The 19,008-nt window shown below is 38.7% G+C and overlaps 1 protein-coding gene across 1 annotated transcript; it reads right to left on the reverse strand.

Moving 5' to 3' along the window:
* Positions 1-16,841: 16,841 nt before the first annotated feature.
* On the reverse strand, positions 16,842-18,755 carry LOC310734929 (galanin receptor 2a; the record flags this gene model as incomplete). Its single annotated transcript, XM_083557408.1, has 1 exon — positions 16,842-18,755. Exon 1 carries the CDS (start codon positions 18,129-18,131, stop codon positions 16,842-16,844), a length of 1,290 nt encoding a protein of 429 aa, XP_083413534.1. The 5' UTR covers positions 18,132-18,755.
* Positions 18,756-19,008: the final 253 nt, after the last annotated feature.

Genomic DNA, 19,008 nt, shown 5'->3' on the forward strand with positions numbered 1-19,008 from the left:
CCCCTATTTAGGCCCCCTATTCAGGGACAGAGTACTGTAGCTGTCTGGATCACGTGATATCCTGTAACAAATTGGCCAGCAATGACTCATGGCATCAGATTAAAGGAAACACCTTCCCTCTTCTTCAGGCCAGATCAGATAACTTACACTGAACTGTTGCATTACTGTATAAACAATGCCATAATGTCAGATTCTCTCTTATATAAACCTCAATCTTTGTGCCCAAAAGAAAGATTGCCTACATTTTAGCTAAAAACACTCATAATGCACTTTTTCTACAAACTCTATTCCAAAAAAGTTGGGACGCTGAACAAATTGTGAATAAAAACAGAATGCAATGATGTGGAAGTTTCGAAATTTCAATATTTTGTTCAGAATACAACATAGATGCCACTCTTGGGCCCTTGAGCAAGGCCCTTAACCCTCTATGCTCCAGGGGACCCTTACGAGAAAAATAAACCAAGGACCGTGACGTCGGAGCGACGTGGGGCCGCCTTCCCGTGGGCTCACCACCTGCAGGAGGGACCGTAAGGGACTGGTGCTGAGAGGATTGGGCAGCAGTCGAAGGCGGGGGCCTTGACAGCCCGATCCCTGGACACGGAGAAGAGTCTAAGGAATCTGCTTAGACTGCTGCCCCCGCGACCCGAATTACGGATAAGCAGGAGAAGATGAAATGAAATGATGAAAAATGAACAACATAGATGACAAATCAAATGTTTAAACTAAGACGATTTATAATTTTAAGGGAAAAATACGTTGATTTTAAATTTCATGGCATCAACACATCTCAAAAAAGTTGGGACAAGGCCATGTTTACCACCGTGTGGCATCCCCTCTTCTTTTTATAACAGTCTGCAAATGTCTGGGGACTGAGGAGACAAGTGGCTCAAGTTTAGGAATAGGAATGTTGTCCTATTCTTGTCCAATACAGGCTTCTAGTTGCTCAACTGTCTTAGTTCTTCTTTGTCGCATCTTCCTCTTTATGATGCACCAAATGTTTTCTATGGGTGAAAGATCTGGACTGCAGGATGGCCATTTCAGTACCCGGATCCTTCTTCTACGCAGCCATGATGTTGTAATTGATGCAGTATGTGGTCTGGCATTGTCATGTTGAAAAATGCAAGATCTTCCCTGAAAGAGACGACATCTGGATGGGAGCATATGTTGTTCTAGAGCTTGGATATACCTTTCAGCATCGATGGTGCCTTTCCAGATGTATAAGCTGCCCATGCCACACGCACTCATGCAAACCCATACCATCAGAGATGCAGGCTTCTGAACTGAGTGCTAATAACAACTTGCGTTGTCCTTGTCCTCTTTAGGCGTCCCAGACATGGCGTCCAAGTTTTCCAAAAAGAACTTCAAATTTTGATTTGTCTGACCACCAAACAGTTTTCCACTTTGCCATAGTCCATTTTAAATGAGCCTTGGCCCAGAGAAAACGCCTGCGCTTCTGGATCATGTTTAGATATGGCTTCTTTTTTGAACTATAGAGTTTTACCGACAATGTTTTCTGGAAGTATTCCTGAGCCCATGTTGTGATTTCCATTACAGTAGCATTCCTGTATGTGATGCAGTGCCGTCTAAGGGCCCGAAGATCACAGGCATCCAGTATGGTTTTCAGGCCTTGACCCTTACGCACAGAGATTGTTCCAGATTCTCTGAATCTTTGGATGATATTATGCACTGTAGATGATGATACCTCCAAACTCTTTGCAATTCTTCTCTAAGAAACTTTCTGATATTGCTCCACTATGTTTCGCCGCAGCATTGGGGAAATTGGTGATCCTCTGCCCATCTTGACTTCTGAGAGACACTGCCACTCTGAGAGGCTCTTTTTATACCCAATCATGTTGAAAATTTATCTAATAAGTTGCAAATGGGTCCTCCAGCTGCTCCTTATATGTACATTTAACTTTTCCGGCCTCTTATTGCTATCTGTCCCAACTTTTTTGGAATGTGTAGCTCTCATGAAATCCAAAATTAGCCAATATTTAGCATGACATTTCAAAATGTCTCACTTTTAACATTTGATATGTTATCTATATTCTATTGTGAATAAAATATAAGTTTATGAGATTTGTAATTTATTGCATTCCTTTTTTAGTCACAATTTGTACAGTGTCCCAACTTTTTTGGACTCGGGTTTGTACATTTTTATCGTGCTAGAGTCTGCAAATAATTCAGTTTTCAGGAGAAGTTTATGTTAATAATCTATATAAGAAAGATATTGAAAATGAAATCAGTATAAATTAATAAATAAGTTGTGATTGCATCATTTCACCCCACTCCAAAAGCTGTTGGGTAAGTCAAATAATTATTGACTAATTAATGAACGGTGGTGTGAGTTATCAAGGTGTCATTATGTATATTAAATAATCCTGTTCCTGCAAAGTGCTGCAAAGAATTGAAGAAATATCCAAACCAAAGTTCTCAAAACAGGTCTAAGGAAAAATCCTTGACAGTGTAAAACAGGTTTGCTATAAAAAAAAAACCTAAATGCTGAGCATCCCATAAAACATTGGATATATCCATTAGTCCAAAATGGAAAATATGTCTCCAAAAAAGTCTTTATTGTCAATGACAGTGTAAGGAGGATATCAGTCAAAGAAGCTACCAGGAGGCCAGAGGAAATGTTGTATGATGACATGATGTATGCTTTTTTACCATGTTGATATATCACATCTCTTAGTTCAGCATTATTGTGTGTTCTCACCTTACAGAGGACAGATGTTCGGAATTACAAGAGGATTTATAAGATATCAAATAAGAATTTATTGGTGAGAAAATCTCCCACTGTACAATAGAGGGCAGACTGGAATAATATATTCCCCAGTATTTCTCCTGAACTTTTCCCATGTCCACTGTTATATTAGCAAAATATGTTAGACTGGACTGACATTTTGCACTGCGTGACTCATGTTTACTACAAAAATGCCACTGTGATTCGTTTGTACTCATATAATTACTCAAATTATAGATAATAATAGGCTGATGTGGTGCATAATGGGCACAGATTGTCTCATATAACAAATCATATAATCAGCAGCAGTAGGCTCAGGATGTGTGTGTGTGTGTGTGTGTGTGTGTGTGTGTGTGTGTGTGTGTGTGTGTGTGTGTGTGTGTGTGTGTGTCTGTGTGTGTGTGTGTGTGTGTATGAGAGAGAAAAACAAAAATGTGTATAATCAAATACTGAAAAATAAACAGCTGTAATTAGGTAGAGTATTGATTTTTATCCTATGCATATTAGTAAAAGAGCCTAATAATAATAATAATAATAATAATAATAATAATAATAATAATAATAATAATAATAATAATAATTAAATGGCATTGTTGCACACACGGTTGTGTTGCCTTGTACCATCCGAGGAAAGGATTTGTGAATGTTCTCCCCAGGTTTGTTTGAGTTTAGTCTGGTTTCTCGTTTCACTGCAAGTTGTATTCTGCATATAATTATATTAAAATCTTGAGTTTTCCAGTTTAATTAAAATGTCCAAAATGTATGTATGGTGCCCTCTGATAAATCAGCATAGGGATGTCCAATCATATCCTGCAAAAGGTGGTGCTGGGTGCAGGGGTTCATTCCAATCCAGTGCAAACTGTATGTTTTTCTACCTGCTTACTGAGTTCAAGTTGGCTTTTTGTAAATAAAATAAAAGCCTGCACTGACACAGGCCCTTTCTGAATAAAATGAGAAACCCCTTGACCAGCATCCTTTCTCAGGGGAAAATCTCCCTTATTGTGTCTAGTGTTGCAATGAGCTCCAGATCCACAGTGACCTCCAAAAAAAAGCAGGTAAGGTGTTTACTTAAGGTGATTATTATTACTGCATAATGATAATAATAGTAATAATAAAAAAAATTATTTTATAAAATCATTAAGTTAATAATAACAAGGTTTGCCATTTCCTACATCCGTCCTTCATTTTTTGTTGATTGCACTTCATTTTGTTTGTCTGATCAATTGATCCCAGTCTGATTACTGACTACAGATTTGTCTGCTGAATTAAATTATCAATAAAGGCTTGGACTTTCATCCTTCAGCCTTTACTTTGCGGCATACAGAGTGTTATTTATTCTAAAAAAAAAAAAAATCACTGTTTAAAATAATTGTACTTAAAAAAACGCTTGAATATATTTCCCAGCTGACCCATGACCGCTATTTTATTTTGTATAAAGCACACCAAATATGAACAAAAGGATTAAGTGTTACTAAAAATAAATATGGGCCGAAAGTCTTTCCTTTTCATTCAAAGTAAATGCGTCTTTTTATTCTCCGTCACACAAGGAGCTAAAATTGTCTAGCAATTAAAAATAAAAACCACTGACATTGTAAATTGCGGTCCTGTTCACCTCTCGAAGTATGGACGCATGGCACCTGCCTTCCACTTTCTATTGCCATGTATTACATTTTATGAGCTGTTTGATAAATGGCCATTTTAATATACAGTTCATGTAAATATAAGGTCAAAAAATATTTGTATGTGTATACAAGTAATGAAGCCACAATTCAGAATATACTTGTATTTAAGCATTTATTTATAGCCATAGGTGCAGTCTTGAACAGCTTTGGTTGTTCTGGCTGGGAGCCGAACTAATTCCTCACTCGCTTTCTGACTTGTATTAAGCGCTTTATCCTGGTCAGGGTCATGATGGTCCTAAGCCAATACCCGGAACATTGGGTGTGCGCAGGGGGGGGGTTGTCCAGTGGCTAGAGCCATTGCTCATTGGCTGAGGTTCCCCTCTGACCAACCCCATAATCCACACCCATCTGTAATTGCGAATCAAAAAAGATGAGGTTATTCAGATATTATAGGACATAGCGCAAAAAAAAAAAAGATATTGCTGTAAAAGGAACAGGTAAATATCAAAATGTAAAACAATAAATTGTTTCTGTTATGATCAGCAATGTGCAGTGGTGGGCCGTGCATTTGGTACTTGGGTCTTCAGTGAGGACGTACCCGACTTAATCCACCTCTCAATACCACCACTATAACGTCGCAATTATAGACACCATCGAAATTATACAAAAAACGCAATATAACAACACGTGGCATTACAGAATGAGAGGCATTTCACATATGGAGGGTGAATACCATTTTACTAAAGCAAGAAACCCAGTTAAGACTCCAAACCTCTACAATACAACCGCAACGGTGCCACCAACATCATCTGGAGCAGTTCAGAATCAATATTTGTCTAATAACATGACAAAAACATAAAAATGTAAATAAAATAGAAACTACTCACCAGAGATGCAGACTCATAATTTGCAGCACTCCTCAGAGGCTGTAAGCCAGTGGTACCGCTCGTATTCACTGGTCTGGAAGTGGTGAACAAACCCTTTACCAGGCTGAGCCACGCTAGCTAGCTTCAGGGTTAGCCGACCTCCTCACGGTGTCTAGATTTTCTACAAAAATGGATGTATGTCCGAGACCAAATCAATTTATCTTTCTCCTAGCTGGCCCTGTGAGGCGAAATTGAAATCTGATTGGTTAAAGAAACAGACTAATTTCTAATAAAGACTAAGGTAAAAAGGCCAGCAGGACAGACTTTGAAGGCTCTGTGCAGATTAGATTGACATGGCAGCACATAGAGGCTGAAATCTGAATGGACAAAAAATCGAACATCCACATACACGTACTGGAAGCAGTGCAGCCAAGAGAAACGCTAAAATAAAGAGAATAAACTGTTGGGAATAAATTAATACAATTTCATGGAACAAATATTAGAATTTTGGTAGTAAATGATGGTCATTGTTTCTGAAAGTGTTTAGGCCAGTAGAGAAGGATTTGCTGGACCTGACCGCCCGCCACTGGCAATGTGTATTTGTGATGTTCTAGAGTTAGGGTTAAGGTTAGGGTTAGGGTCAAAACATCTATAATAAAGTCTGAAATTATTACAAAGTGTGCTGTCTTTTTTTTTAATTCCTCATTTGTAACAGCTGGATCATTTTTATTGACAAACATCCACCCCCTAAGTGCACCTTTATTGGTTTGGGACACTGCATGTCAAAATGTCTGTGCACAGCCCTGGGTGTGAGGTGAGTATACATTCTGGATAGGACTCCAGTCATCACAGAGCACCATGAGCCACACATACTGTACATACAGTCAAGAAGCTTTTATAGTCATTTTAAGCAAATCCAGTTGCCACTTTTTAAATGGTGTTCCTCCAGGACTAAGGCGCCACATATGAAACAACATACAGCAACAGAAAATTACACTTGACCACGCAAAACTAACTACGATACAAGAGGACCTAAATACAGGACTTCTTAAAGGGCACGTGTGCAAACGTGCAAACAACATTAATTTCAAGGGGCAGGTTATTTCAAACAATCCACTTGCCACCATGTTTTTAGGAGGTGGGAAAAAACTTGAGGACCCAAAGAAATCCACAGAGACCATACACTACTCCATAGAAATATGAACTTACACTCAGGTGCCCTACTCCATTATGGTATTTAGATCAAATTTCTTTTATATACAAAATGATTAACATGCACTTTATAGACAAAAGTATTAGGAGACCTGACTTTTCCATTCAAATAAGCTTCATCCCCAAGTTGTTACCACAGAGATGGAGGTACAGACATGCCTAACTTTTGTTAGCCTTTAATTGTTAGGAAATCAAACGAACATACTCAAGTTGCCATTGTCTAACGGCAATCTGGTTCTGCTGCTCACATAAAATTCATACAGTGAATTAAATCTATGCATCTTCTGTTGATTATATGGCAAATCCTACATATGTTTAGACTAATTTAATTGGCAGTTGGTCTGCTCGATTCTGCTCTCTTCAATTAAATGCCTCTTGATTTGCACACAAATGACACAGAAACAACTCATAAAAATAATTTTTGCTTTTAAAATGTGGTCTCAGCAATTCGTAACGTATCCAAATAATTCTGCACATTAAAAGACAGATCCACAGAACAAGTCTGCATAAAATCAGGACTTCACTATTCTTTAAATCTTGTGTACTTTGACCGTGGTTTGAGAATTGCTTACGTCATGATGGAAAGACTTTTGCATGCGTGTCCCTAATACTGAATAAAATTACGAGAGAAGTATAAGCTCTTTAGAGACGACAACAGCCAAGGCTGGAGGATTGTGTGCCAGAATGCTGAAAGCTAAATACCCTTGAGCTGCCAGTCTATCTTTCTCTCACACACACACATACACACACCAAACATACACGCTTTCAATCATTTAGTTCACCCCGTACACTTAATTCTGTAGTTGAGGAATAAAAATGTGCTATTTGAATAACCATAAGAGATTATTGAAATTTCCTTTCAGAGTTCCTTCTCATTATTTGATTTTTTTCCCCTGAACAGTTGAACTGCAGAGTTGCAGAGTTTCAGGGTTGCCTTTATTACCGTTAATGAAATAATTAACAAATTATACCGATTGGTCAGGCAGAGGGACCGAGCTGGGAAGGAACTGCTGCAAGTTAGAGCAATAAAGTATGGAGATGGAAATGTGTTGAGTAGTGAGGAAAATGTGTTGAGAAGATGTAGAGAGCATTTTAAGCAGCTGATGAATGAGGAAAATGAAAGAGAGCAAATGTTGGATGATGTGGAGATGAGGTGAAGCAGGAAGTGGAAAGTCGGTTGGACCAGATGACATACTGGTAGAAGCATGGGGATGTTAAGGAGAGATGGCAGTGCAGTTTTTAACCAGGTTGTTCCAGGTGATTTTGGAAGGTGAGAGGATGCCTGAGGAATGGAGAAGGAGTGTGCTGGTACCAATCATTAGGAATAAGGGAAATGTGCAGACCTACAGTTACTACAGGGGGAATTAAGTTGATCAGTCACACCATGAAGTTATGGGAAAGAGTAGTTTTAGCCAGGCTGAGAGAAGAGAGAGCAACGGCATGGTTTCATGCCAAGGAAGAGCACCACAGATGCATTACTTGCTTTGAGAATGTTGATGGAGACGTATAGAGAAGGTCAGAAAGAGTTGCATTGTGTGTTTGTGGATTTAGAGAAAGTGTACGACAGGGTGCTGAGAGTAGATTTGTGGTATTGTATGAGAAAGTCTGGTGTGTTAAAGAAGTATGTGAGGGTGGTGCAGGACATGTATAAGGACAGTGTGACAGCAGTGAAGTGTGCTGTAGAAATGACAGACTGGTTTAAGGTGGAGGTAGGACTGCTTCAAGCATCGGCTCTGAGCCCTTTCCTGTTTGCAGTGGTGATGGACGGATGAGGTCAGACAGGAGTCTCCCTGGACTATGATGTTTGCGGAAGATATTGTGATTTGTGGTAAGAGCGGGGAGCAGGGTAAGAAGAGCCTGGAGAGGTGGAGGTATGCGCTGGAGAAAAGGGGAATGATAGTCAGTAAGAGTAAAAAAGTACATGTGTTTAAATAAGAGAGGGAGGGCATTGGAGTGGTGCGGATGCATGAAAAAGAGGTGATGAAGGTGGAGGAGTTAAAGTACCTGGGTCAACAGTGCAAAGTAATGAAGAGTGTGTAAGAGAAGTTAAGAAAAGAGTGCAGGCAGAGTGGAGTGGGTGGAGAAGAGTGATAGCAGGAGTGATTTGTAAAAGAAGGGTATCTGCAAGAGTGAAAGGGAAAGTTTATAGGATTGTGGTGAGACCTGTGATGTATGGTTTAAAGACAGTCGCATTGAGTAAAAGACAAGAGGCGGCGCTGGAGGTAGCAGAGCTGAAGATGTTGAGATGATCATTAGACGTAACGGGGATGGACAGGATTACATTTACATTAACATTTGCGGCATTTAGCAGACACCCTTATCCAGAGCGACGTACAAACGAGTTTATTAGAGGGACAGGGCATGTAGGGCATTTTGGAGACGAGGTGAGGGAGGCACGATTGAGAAGGTTTGGACATGTGCAGAGGAGGGACATGGGGTATATCAGTAGGAGAATGCTGAGAATGGAGCCGCCAGGAAGGAGGAAAAGAGGAAGACCAAGGAGGAGGTTATGGATGTGGTGAGGGAAGAAATGCAGGTAGTTGGTTTAAAAGAGGAAGAAGAAGATTTATGTCACAGCTGGAGGGGTAGGTAAATAGTGTCTCACGAAGCTTGACAAAAAAAGAACTTGGCTCTGTCTCCATCTATGTCATCCTATGAGCCTATCAGCTGTAAAAGGGTGGTGTGTGGAGTCTCAGATGTTCTGGAGGTAGATCAGCCATTTTAGGGACCTCAGATTTAGCCATCCACAAAAGACATTCTATGCATTCTATTATTCTATTCTATTATGTTGTGATTTCCGAATTGCCTCACAACCTCTTAGTATCCAGACATTTCTCCCTATTTCAGCAAAAACCTGTTCCAGTCTTGGGTTATACAGCTTACCTCTGGGAAGCTCTCTTGTTGAATGTTACAGAAGAGGAGATGTTCTGCTCTCACATAGTCCATAGCTTAGGTAAACTGGATTGGTTGGAGTCACTTTGATGGTGTTAAACTGTGGCTTCAACAAGGTCTTTCCAGGAACTCACTGGGATCTAAATAATTTAATGTTTTGGTAAAACCGCAGAATATGCTGGTTTTCCTTTCCACTTCATCCTCAGGGGTTTTAAGGGATGGCAGAACTGGCCACTCTGATTGAGCTTGTAGTAAAATGGTGGGTCTGGACTCCACCTGTATGGTGTAACAAGCTCTACTAAACTGCGCTTCCTAGTGAGATCATCAGCTAGGTTTCTAGTTAAGTCTACGTATTTCCATTTAAGGCTTCTCCTTTCCATTAATTTTGAAGGGCAGTGTTGTGAAACACGGTCTATCCGGTTGTCTGTAAACACGGGAATACAGAGAACTTATTTCTCCAGCAGCTGTGTCGATGCTTAATTATTTGAACTCATGAAAATCACTACGATTGGGTAACACCAGAGAACCAGCACACTCCTTCTTCATTCTTCAGGCATCCTCTCACCTTCCAAAATCTTGTTGAACAATTTGGTTAAAAACTCCACTGTTATCTCTCCTAAACATCTCCATGCTTTTACTAGTATGTCATCTGGTCCAACCGACTTTCCACTCTTCATTCTCTTAATCGCTGCTCTCACTTCCTCCTTACTAATCCTATCCACTTCCTGCTTCACCATCTACACATCATCCAACCTTCTCTCTCTCTCATTTTCCTCGTTCATTAGCTGCTCAAAATACACCCTCCACCTTCTCAACACACTCTCCTCACTACTCAACACATTTCCATCTCCATCCTTTATTGCTCTTATTTGCAGCACATCCTTCCCAGCTCGGTCCCTCTGCCTGGCCAATCAGGATAAATCCTTTTCTCCTTCCTAAGTGTCCAACCTCTCATACAGCTCCTCATATGCCTTTTCCCTTATCTTTAGCCACATTTCTCTTCAAGAGCATCCACATCTCCTTGTACTCCTGCCTATTTTTCTCATCACTCTGTCGATCCCAATTCTGTTTTGCCAAACTCTTTCTCTTTATGCTCTCTTGAACTTTCCAGATGTCACACCAAGTACCTTTCTAGCTGTTTCTCTCATCACTTCTGCAGTAGTTGCCCAATCATCCAGCACCTCTTCACCACCACTGAGCCCCTGTCTGACCTCTTCCCTGAATCTCACTACAGTCTTCCTCCTTCAGTTTCCACATCTTATTCTTTTTTCAGTCCTCACTCTTCTCCTCTTCTTCTTCACCTCCAAAACCATCCTACAGACCACCATCCGATGCTGTCTAGCTACACTGCCCCCTGCCAACACCTTACAGTCTCCAATCTCCTTCACGTTGCATCTCCTACATAGAACATAGTCCACCTGTGTGCACCTTCCTCCACTCTTATACGTCACCCTATGATCCTACTTCTTCTTAAAATAAGTATTCACCACTGCTATTTCCATCCTTTTAGCAAAATCTACCACCATCTGCCCTTCCACATTCCTCTCCTTAAAACCATACCTACCCATCACCTCCTCATCACCTCTGTTCCCTTCACCTACATGAACTGAAGTAACGCACATGTTCAGGGGGAAGCCCGTTCGCAGAAATTATCGACAGGTGCCAATTGCCATAATTTTGGTTCCGATGGATCAATCCACCATGCAAATTAGCTAGGGGGAGTGTAGGATTGCCTGTTTATTTTATTTTCTTTATTGTGTGTAAGTTAATGACTTGATTTGTGTTTAGTGTTGTCGGGGGTACTTTCTCTGTGTGTGTGTGTGTGTGTGTGTGTGTGTGTGTGTGTGTGTGTGTGTGTGTGTGTGTGTGTGTGTGTGTGTGTGTGTGTGTGTGTGTATAATGGACTAGTCCAGAACGCATTTATTGTGTGTCATGTTTGTTTGTTTGTTAGATTGGTAATTTATTTGATTATTGTTAAGTTTGGTTCTGTTTAGTTGATCCTTTGTAATGTGCCCAGATCTGTCTTTATCTTCATTTAGTCCCCAAGTAATTTAATTTGTAACTTTGTTTCTCTTGAATAAAATCTTTTTTTGTTTGGAAATCTTGCATTCCTTGCCTTTGGACATGTGGTTGCTCAGAGACCCAAACTTGTTCCAGCATGCCGATGCTCCTGTGCACAAATCCAGCTCCATGGCGATATCATTTACATGGGTTTTAGTGGAAGATCTTGAGTGGGTAGCTTTAAAGCTCTGACCTCAACCCTACTAAACATCCTTTGGCATGAATTGAAGAGCTGACTGCACTCCAGGCCTCCTCACCCTAAATCAGTATCTGACTTCACTAACATCCTTGTGGCTGAATGAGCACAAATCTCTACAGTAGAACATCTCCCTAGCAGAATGGAGGTTATTATAACAGCATATGGGGACTGAAGGTTGATTGGGATGTTAAAAAAGCACATACGAATCTTATGGTGTGGTGTTCATTTTACATTTGCATATATATTGTATCATAAATGTGATCTAAGTGCCTTTTAAAAAGTCATAAAATTGATTTTGATGTCTGCTTTGCAAAGAAACAATATACACTGAAAGAAAACCGTGCATAATGACTAAAATGTTATGACCTAAAATCTCATGGAATGTGGATCCAATTAAATTTAATCTAATCACTATAGGAAAGGACCGAAGAGATATTACACTGCATACTGTATTACTTATGAGACATGAGATTAAGCAATATCATAGATCTTAAACTTATTTATACATAATGCTATTGCTAAACCCTTCATAGCATGCTGTTTCTTTGCCTTGTATCCCAATAGTTTTTTTTTAAACAAATTTATATCCTTATTTGGTCTTTAAAAAGATTAAATTGATTTAAACTGCTTTTAAACCCACACTCATTTAATGGGCATTAGAAAACGCTGGCACTTAATGCAGAGGATAAAGTAAAAAGGGAATAAATATACAGTGTAGTCTGGAAGCACTTGGACAGAGACACGGTTCACCATTTTACCAAAAGGACAATTTTACATTACAAAATAGCGTGGCATTTAATTCATGCTTTCTCCTGCTGCTCTAGGCTTTTATGCTGTCTTCTGTTTTCCTGACACGAGAGTACAGCTCGGTGGGGGTCAGTTTATATAAGTTTCTGAGTCAGTCAAAGACATTTCACTTTGTTGCTTTGAAAAACTTCTTAAAATATCTGTCATTATTGTCTTGCTGCAAGCTGACAGTTTGACTCTATGTTTCAGGAGTGTATATGTATATATATATATATATATATATATATATATATATATATATATATATATATATATATATATATATATATATATATATATATACTATATAGCATGTGTGTGTGGTTGTGTGGTTGTGTGTGTGTGTGTGTGTGTGTGTGTGTGCGCCTGTGTGCGTGTGTGTTTGTGTGTGTGTGTGTGTGTGTGTGTGTGTGTGTGTGTGTGTGTGCCTGTGTGCGTGTGCGTGTGTGTGTGTGTGTGTGTGTGTGTGCATGACATTCGGTGCTACCCTGATGAGAATGGATTCCCCTTTCGAATTTTTGAGGGTTGTTTTCCTTTATACCATCTCAGGCAGTTTTTCCTTGGCACTGTCGCCTCTGGCTCGCTCAATATGAATAAAACTTATAAGCACTAACGTATAAATTCAAATTGTATAACCTATTTACCTCTATAAAGCTGCTTTGGTACAATTGTCATTTTTTTAAGTGCATTCCAAATAAAACTGAATTGAATTGTATGCATTTTGCTGTTGCCACATGATTGACTGTCTGCATAATAGCATGAAAAAAAGGTGGTAAATATAGATATATGTTATAATGATAATGTACAGTATTATTATTATAAAATGCTTTTTATAGCTGATTTATTTTCAATATAAATTTGTGCATTCAGATAAATGCCAGCTGTTGTTTTATTGGTTTTCCACATCTGCCACTGGACTAAGTGAAATGTGGCTAAAATCAATTCGCTTTTGTAATCCCTTACTTTATATCATGAGCAGTTATTTAATATTTATTCTTTCTTTTTTTCTCGTAAAGACCGCCCTACGACGTCTTCTGACATCATGCTTCTGTCAGAGTGACAGATCTACAGCAGGTCCTCTAATAATCTTGGTTCGTTCGATATTCATTTGGGAAAAGTGAGGAATCTTTGCAGTAAGATTGCTAATGCAAATACTGACATTAATTAGTGTTGTATCCTTAAGTCAAAAATTGCTGTGCTTATTCACAGGATGACGTATATGTTGTCCAAAACCATCAATATTTTTGTTGTTTAGTGTGGAATTGCACTTAAGAAAATGTAATAAAAGAATAAATGCAAGAAATTGAAAACACTGTTTATTTCATTTCATTTACATTCAATAGACAAATGGTCAAGGCTCATGGTATTTCAATTAATAGTTTCATCAATTCGGAATTATTTCTATGAACAATACACACCCACACATTTTATTCTGTCACATTTTCTGTCTATATGTTAATCAGTGTCTCTTCAGTCTGATATCTCCTTATCTGTCAAGAAAATATACCTTCTCCCCGAACATCACAGTAAACTGACAGCTAAATGCTCACCCGGAGACAGAGAATAGAGAATAGCGTATTCCCACTGTGTCTATGTAATTGTGGTGCCCTCTCACCTTTTATTTCTACCTCCTAATTTTCTCGTGATGTGCAATTTTCCATTCCATTGAGCATTTAGGCAGACTTTCTGAATTGCAGTTTAGACAAGAGGTGTAGGGGAGAGAAAAGTGGTGCTGATGGGCAACAGTGGGAGATTTATTTGTACTGAGCGACTCACATTTCTGCCTCTGAGGAATTGGTGGGCAGCAGCATTAAACCACATATCACGACTGACGTGTCCTCGGCAGCACCGTTAATCCCTGTCTTCGCCACTATCTCCTCTGCCAGCTGGCTTCAGGTTTCTGACCATTTCGCTCCGTAAATGCGAGCGAATCTAGGGCTTACTCTACTGACTTTGTGTGATCAAAGCCATTTGATGAAGAAATCATGAATTTGATTTAAAAATATTTTTGTCAGCAGCCAAACTGCAGATTTGGCTTATTGACAGACTTTGCCATTGATTATATGTAACGGTTTTATTGGTTTTTAATTGGTTTGCTGTCATGTTTCTCATACAAGGCTAATGTTATAAAAAGCATAAACAAATGGAAAGCACTCATAGTTATAAAATGTTTAATTACTTGGTACTAAACTACCAGCTTAATTACCTGGTTTGCAAATCCTTCATGATGAATAACTGCCTCAAGTGTTTCTCTGGATATTTGTTTCCATGTGATTCTCTGCCATTCTGGGTTTTTTTACCTTTAGTTTCAGTTTAGTTGTTAAGATGCTGGAATTCTGATCAAGTCTTGAGTTAAAATCCCAGCACCACCAAGCTGCTGTTCTCTGGGCCTTTACCCTCAATTGCTCAGGTGTGTATATAAGATAAGGTGTGTATGTAAGTGGGCCTAGGTAAGGTTATCTAGCAAATGCAGTAAATGAGGTAATATTGAAGTCCTATTAACAAGAAAACTTCTGTTACTTGTTTTTTTTTTTTTTTTTTTTTTTACATTTTTAAGTAAATAATCTAAATTTGCTTCATTGTGAATTTGAATTTTTTATTATGAATATTACTTTATTAAGAATTTGAACATTTTAATCAAATAACCAATTCATATTCAGCCTATCAAAAAATAAATAAATAAATAAAATTAAGTGCACAATGATCAATATAATCCAAGAAGGCGATTTTTTTTGGAAGCATTTAAAAAATGTTTGGCTTTATATATATATATATATATATATATATATATATATATATATATATATATATATATATATATATATATATATATATATATATATCAGTGATTTTAAATGCTAAATACATTTTTACATTTCAACACATCCATTATTTAAATGTTAGGGTTTTTTTTCCCACATTATTTATGGTTTAATAATGTCGTAGTTGATGGTTTATTCATATAAAATAATGATGGACCATGAAATGCAGCTTAATATGTACAATACATCTGGAGCAGCCAGTCAAGAACAATTCACTCTGTAGTTAGAAAAACCTCCATAGTTGCTTTAGTAGATATAATCGAAACAGCATGACAGGAAAGATGTATAGAAAGTCAATGGCATTTCATCTTTAATGCAATTTGCAACAAGACACTGTCCTTGATGATGACTATTTAAGAATATGTAATTGAAGGCTTTCAGCATGATTTCTTTCATTCCTCCTTCTCTATATGATTAGGAGCTGGTATTGTATGGAATCTGGAGCCACTGTGTACTGCACATCATTATGCATACATCTGTTGGTCTTCATGATTTTAGCCATATGTCCCTGAAATAATAAGAAGCTTCCTGGCTTCGGAGTATGAAATATTTCGACTGAAAATATATGGATCCTTGATTGCAGATGTTTGTGTGAAGATCAGTTCTATGTGGGTAATTTATAATTGGGACATCCATAGAGAATATTTTTTCTTGGTACAATATAACTCTGTGTTTTGTTCAGTAATTCATTTTAATGAACACTCATAGTTAATCACCGCTAGCTATTAGAGAGTCAGTACATTCGCAAAGACAGTTATGATTAAATATCCAGGGAGATTTCTGAAATACTTAAATCAAAAATTATGCCATGCTTCCTATTCTAATGTTTGATGTATACATTAACTGAGTTATATTTACCTGTATCTGCATGACATTCGGTGCTACTCTGATGAGAATGGATTTCCTTTTGAGTCTTTGAGGCTTTTTTTTCCCTTTTACCATCTCAGGCAATTTTTATAATAAATTTGCTTCATTATGAATTTGAATTTTTTTATAATGATTAATACTTTATTATGAATTTGAACATTTTAACCAAATAACCTATTAACATTCAGCCTATCAATAATAAAAGAAATATGAATTATGTGCACAATGATCAATATAATCAAAAAAAGTAAATCTTAATGAAGTGGAAAAAAATGTCGAACTAAGGGGATTTTTTTTTTTTATCATTTTACAATTATTTTAATTTTATTTATTTATTTTTTATTAAAATGCACCATGGTCCTGAGAATATTTTTTTATCTAGATATATCCAAACATTTTACAGGAATCACAATAAAAATCACTGCATTACTGAAAAAAAAAAAAAAAAGAACCAACAAGATGTGATGTAATATTTTAGATATGAGTAAAATGCCCTCTCACAGTATTAAACTATGGCTTCACAATTCAGACAAAATAGCATTTTTGCTATTAAAGATTTACCACAGATTACCAACATTTCTGCAATGATGCTTTTGAAGCAATGAGTGCTCATTTGTACACCTGCAGAAAAAACAAAAAAAAACAATAGTGCAATAACAATTCAAGAAATAACTGTGCAGTCAGTGTTAAGTGCAGCATATTAGTGTAAATTCAATACTGTAAGTGTTAATTGAACACTGGGAGTTTGTTGTGTATTCATGAATATATCCGTCAATCAAATACAGTCTCACATACACTTATGGCAGATATGCTTTTGCTTCTATTTAATCTGTTAGCGAAAACGTAGAGTCCTGTCCATCTCTGCTTTCCACTGCTGTATTTTGCAGATGATGACGTTGACTGAAGTTGGAGCGCAGAGTTCACTGAGGACAATGGTCTCCGAGACGCATTAAAGACAGAAGCAATTTTCTCCCGGTAGCTCTTCCTGAACCTTTTCGCAGACCTGTAAAGGTTGCCCACAAAGCAGTAGCAGAGGGGGTTGAGTGCCGAGTTGGTGAGACCAAGCCACTGCGCAAAGGGCCGGCTCTGCAGCACCCAGCTGTGCTCGACATGGCCAGGAACTTCTCTGTCCAGAAAACCCGGCATGTTGAAGTCAAGCCAGATATCCGCTACATAAAGAGGAAGCCAAGAGAGGGTAAAAAGCACCACCAGGGCTAGCACCATCTTGGCAATTTTCTTGCGCGACCTCAGCCGCGCTGTCAATCGGGTCGAGCTTGACATGGCAGCTTGGCTAAACTGGTCATCTGCACTCCACAGTTTCCAGGTAGTGAGAAAACATATGATGAGGTTGAAGAGGACTGGAAAGCCATACAGGGCGCAGAAAAGTAAAATGTTGTAGCCTAGGCGCAGGCGTGCTTTAGACCAGGCCTCGACGCATACGGTTATCCCGTCTGAGCCATCCATTGTCAAAGAAAGCAATTTGGTCTCGTTCATGAAGACCAACGGAGCGCACAGGCAGGATGACACCGTCCACACCATTACTATCATCGCAGCGATCTTCCTCCCGGTGAAAAAAGATCGAGCACGGAGTGGATTGTGAACGTTGTAGTACCGGTTCAAGCTTATAAAAGCCAGGCTTAAGACACTCGCAGACACGGAGACGGCCTGAACGAACGGCACGGCACGACACAACAAGTCCCCGAACACCCAAGCATTGTAAACCTGGTGGCCCAAGTTGACAGGCATGCACACACACACCACCATCATATCACACACAGCCAAGTTGATCAGCAGCTTTCTGGTCGTGGAGGCACCAGCAAGTCTGTTCCTTCTTCGAGTTAGGACCAAAAGCGCCATAACATTCCCCACAAATCCGGTCAGAAAGGACACCAAATACAAGACCATCAGGACAATCGTGCCAGGTTCGTGTCCTGCAAAAAGAAAGTCTGCAGCAAAGGGAACCGAGTCATAAATGATACTCCCATTATGGTCTTGTCTCAAGAAGGAAAAGTTGGTGGGCAGAAGATGTCCAAATTTGGCATAAAAGCTTGAAAAATTCATGTTATAATATAGTAGAAAACATGCAGGTGATCAGGAAAACGCTTCTGGATAAAAACAGATAAACATGTCCATCATTAACAAAATTGCGTCAGTAGTAGTGGATTATTAGAAGGTTCTGTGGAGCGCCATCACGGATCTCCTACTGCACCAGAGGGAAAAAAAAGCGCTTGCATAAGAGAACCGCGCGTCCTTCCAGATTATGCTCCAAAAGTTGTTCAGTCCACGCATTCAGAGCAGGAACGCCTGCGTTCACCGTGGATTGAGGTTGAAGACCAGGTGTGTGTGTAAGAGTGCGCTGCTATCAGATAGTGCCGCTGTCACGGAGGTGAGAAAAGTTGGCGCACGCGAACAGGAGGCGTGCGCACGAGCCGACAAAACCCTGCGGCACCGTGTAGGCTGCACGAACGTGCACGTGAAAACTCACGGTGACGAACAGGATCATTATCATCGTCACCACCATCATCATCACCACCATCATCACCACCATCATCATCATCACTTTGGATTCAAAATCACTTCAACCCACTCTTTATTTTCTGCTTTTTTTAGATTTTTATTTCTCATTTTCTTTAATGCACAAAGATGTAAGTAGACTCGATTTTCACTTCACTGCAAGTTATATACTGTAACTGCAACTTTCTGTGACAAATGCATTTTTTTACTTACATCCTAATAATCATGAAGATGATCATGATGATGATGATAAACTTTATATATATATATATATATAATGTTCAAAGCCTCTTCATTTTCTGCTTTTTTTTATATCTTAATTTTTTTATTTCTTATTCTGTAATGCACAGAGGGGTAATTAGCCAAAATGTTTACTTGACTGCAGGGTATATACTGTATGCAATACATTTACATTTACATTTAC

Source organism: Silurus aristotelis, assembly GCF_946808225.1.
Source record: "Silurus aristotelis genome assembly, chromosome: 12".
In the NCBI taxonomy this organism is placed as follows: Eukaryota; Metazoa; Chordata; class Actinopteri; order Siluriformes; family Siluridae; genus Silurus; species Silurus aristotelis.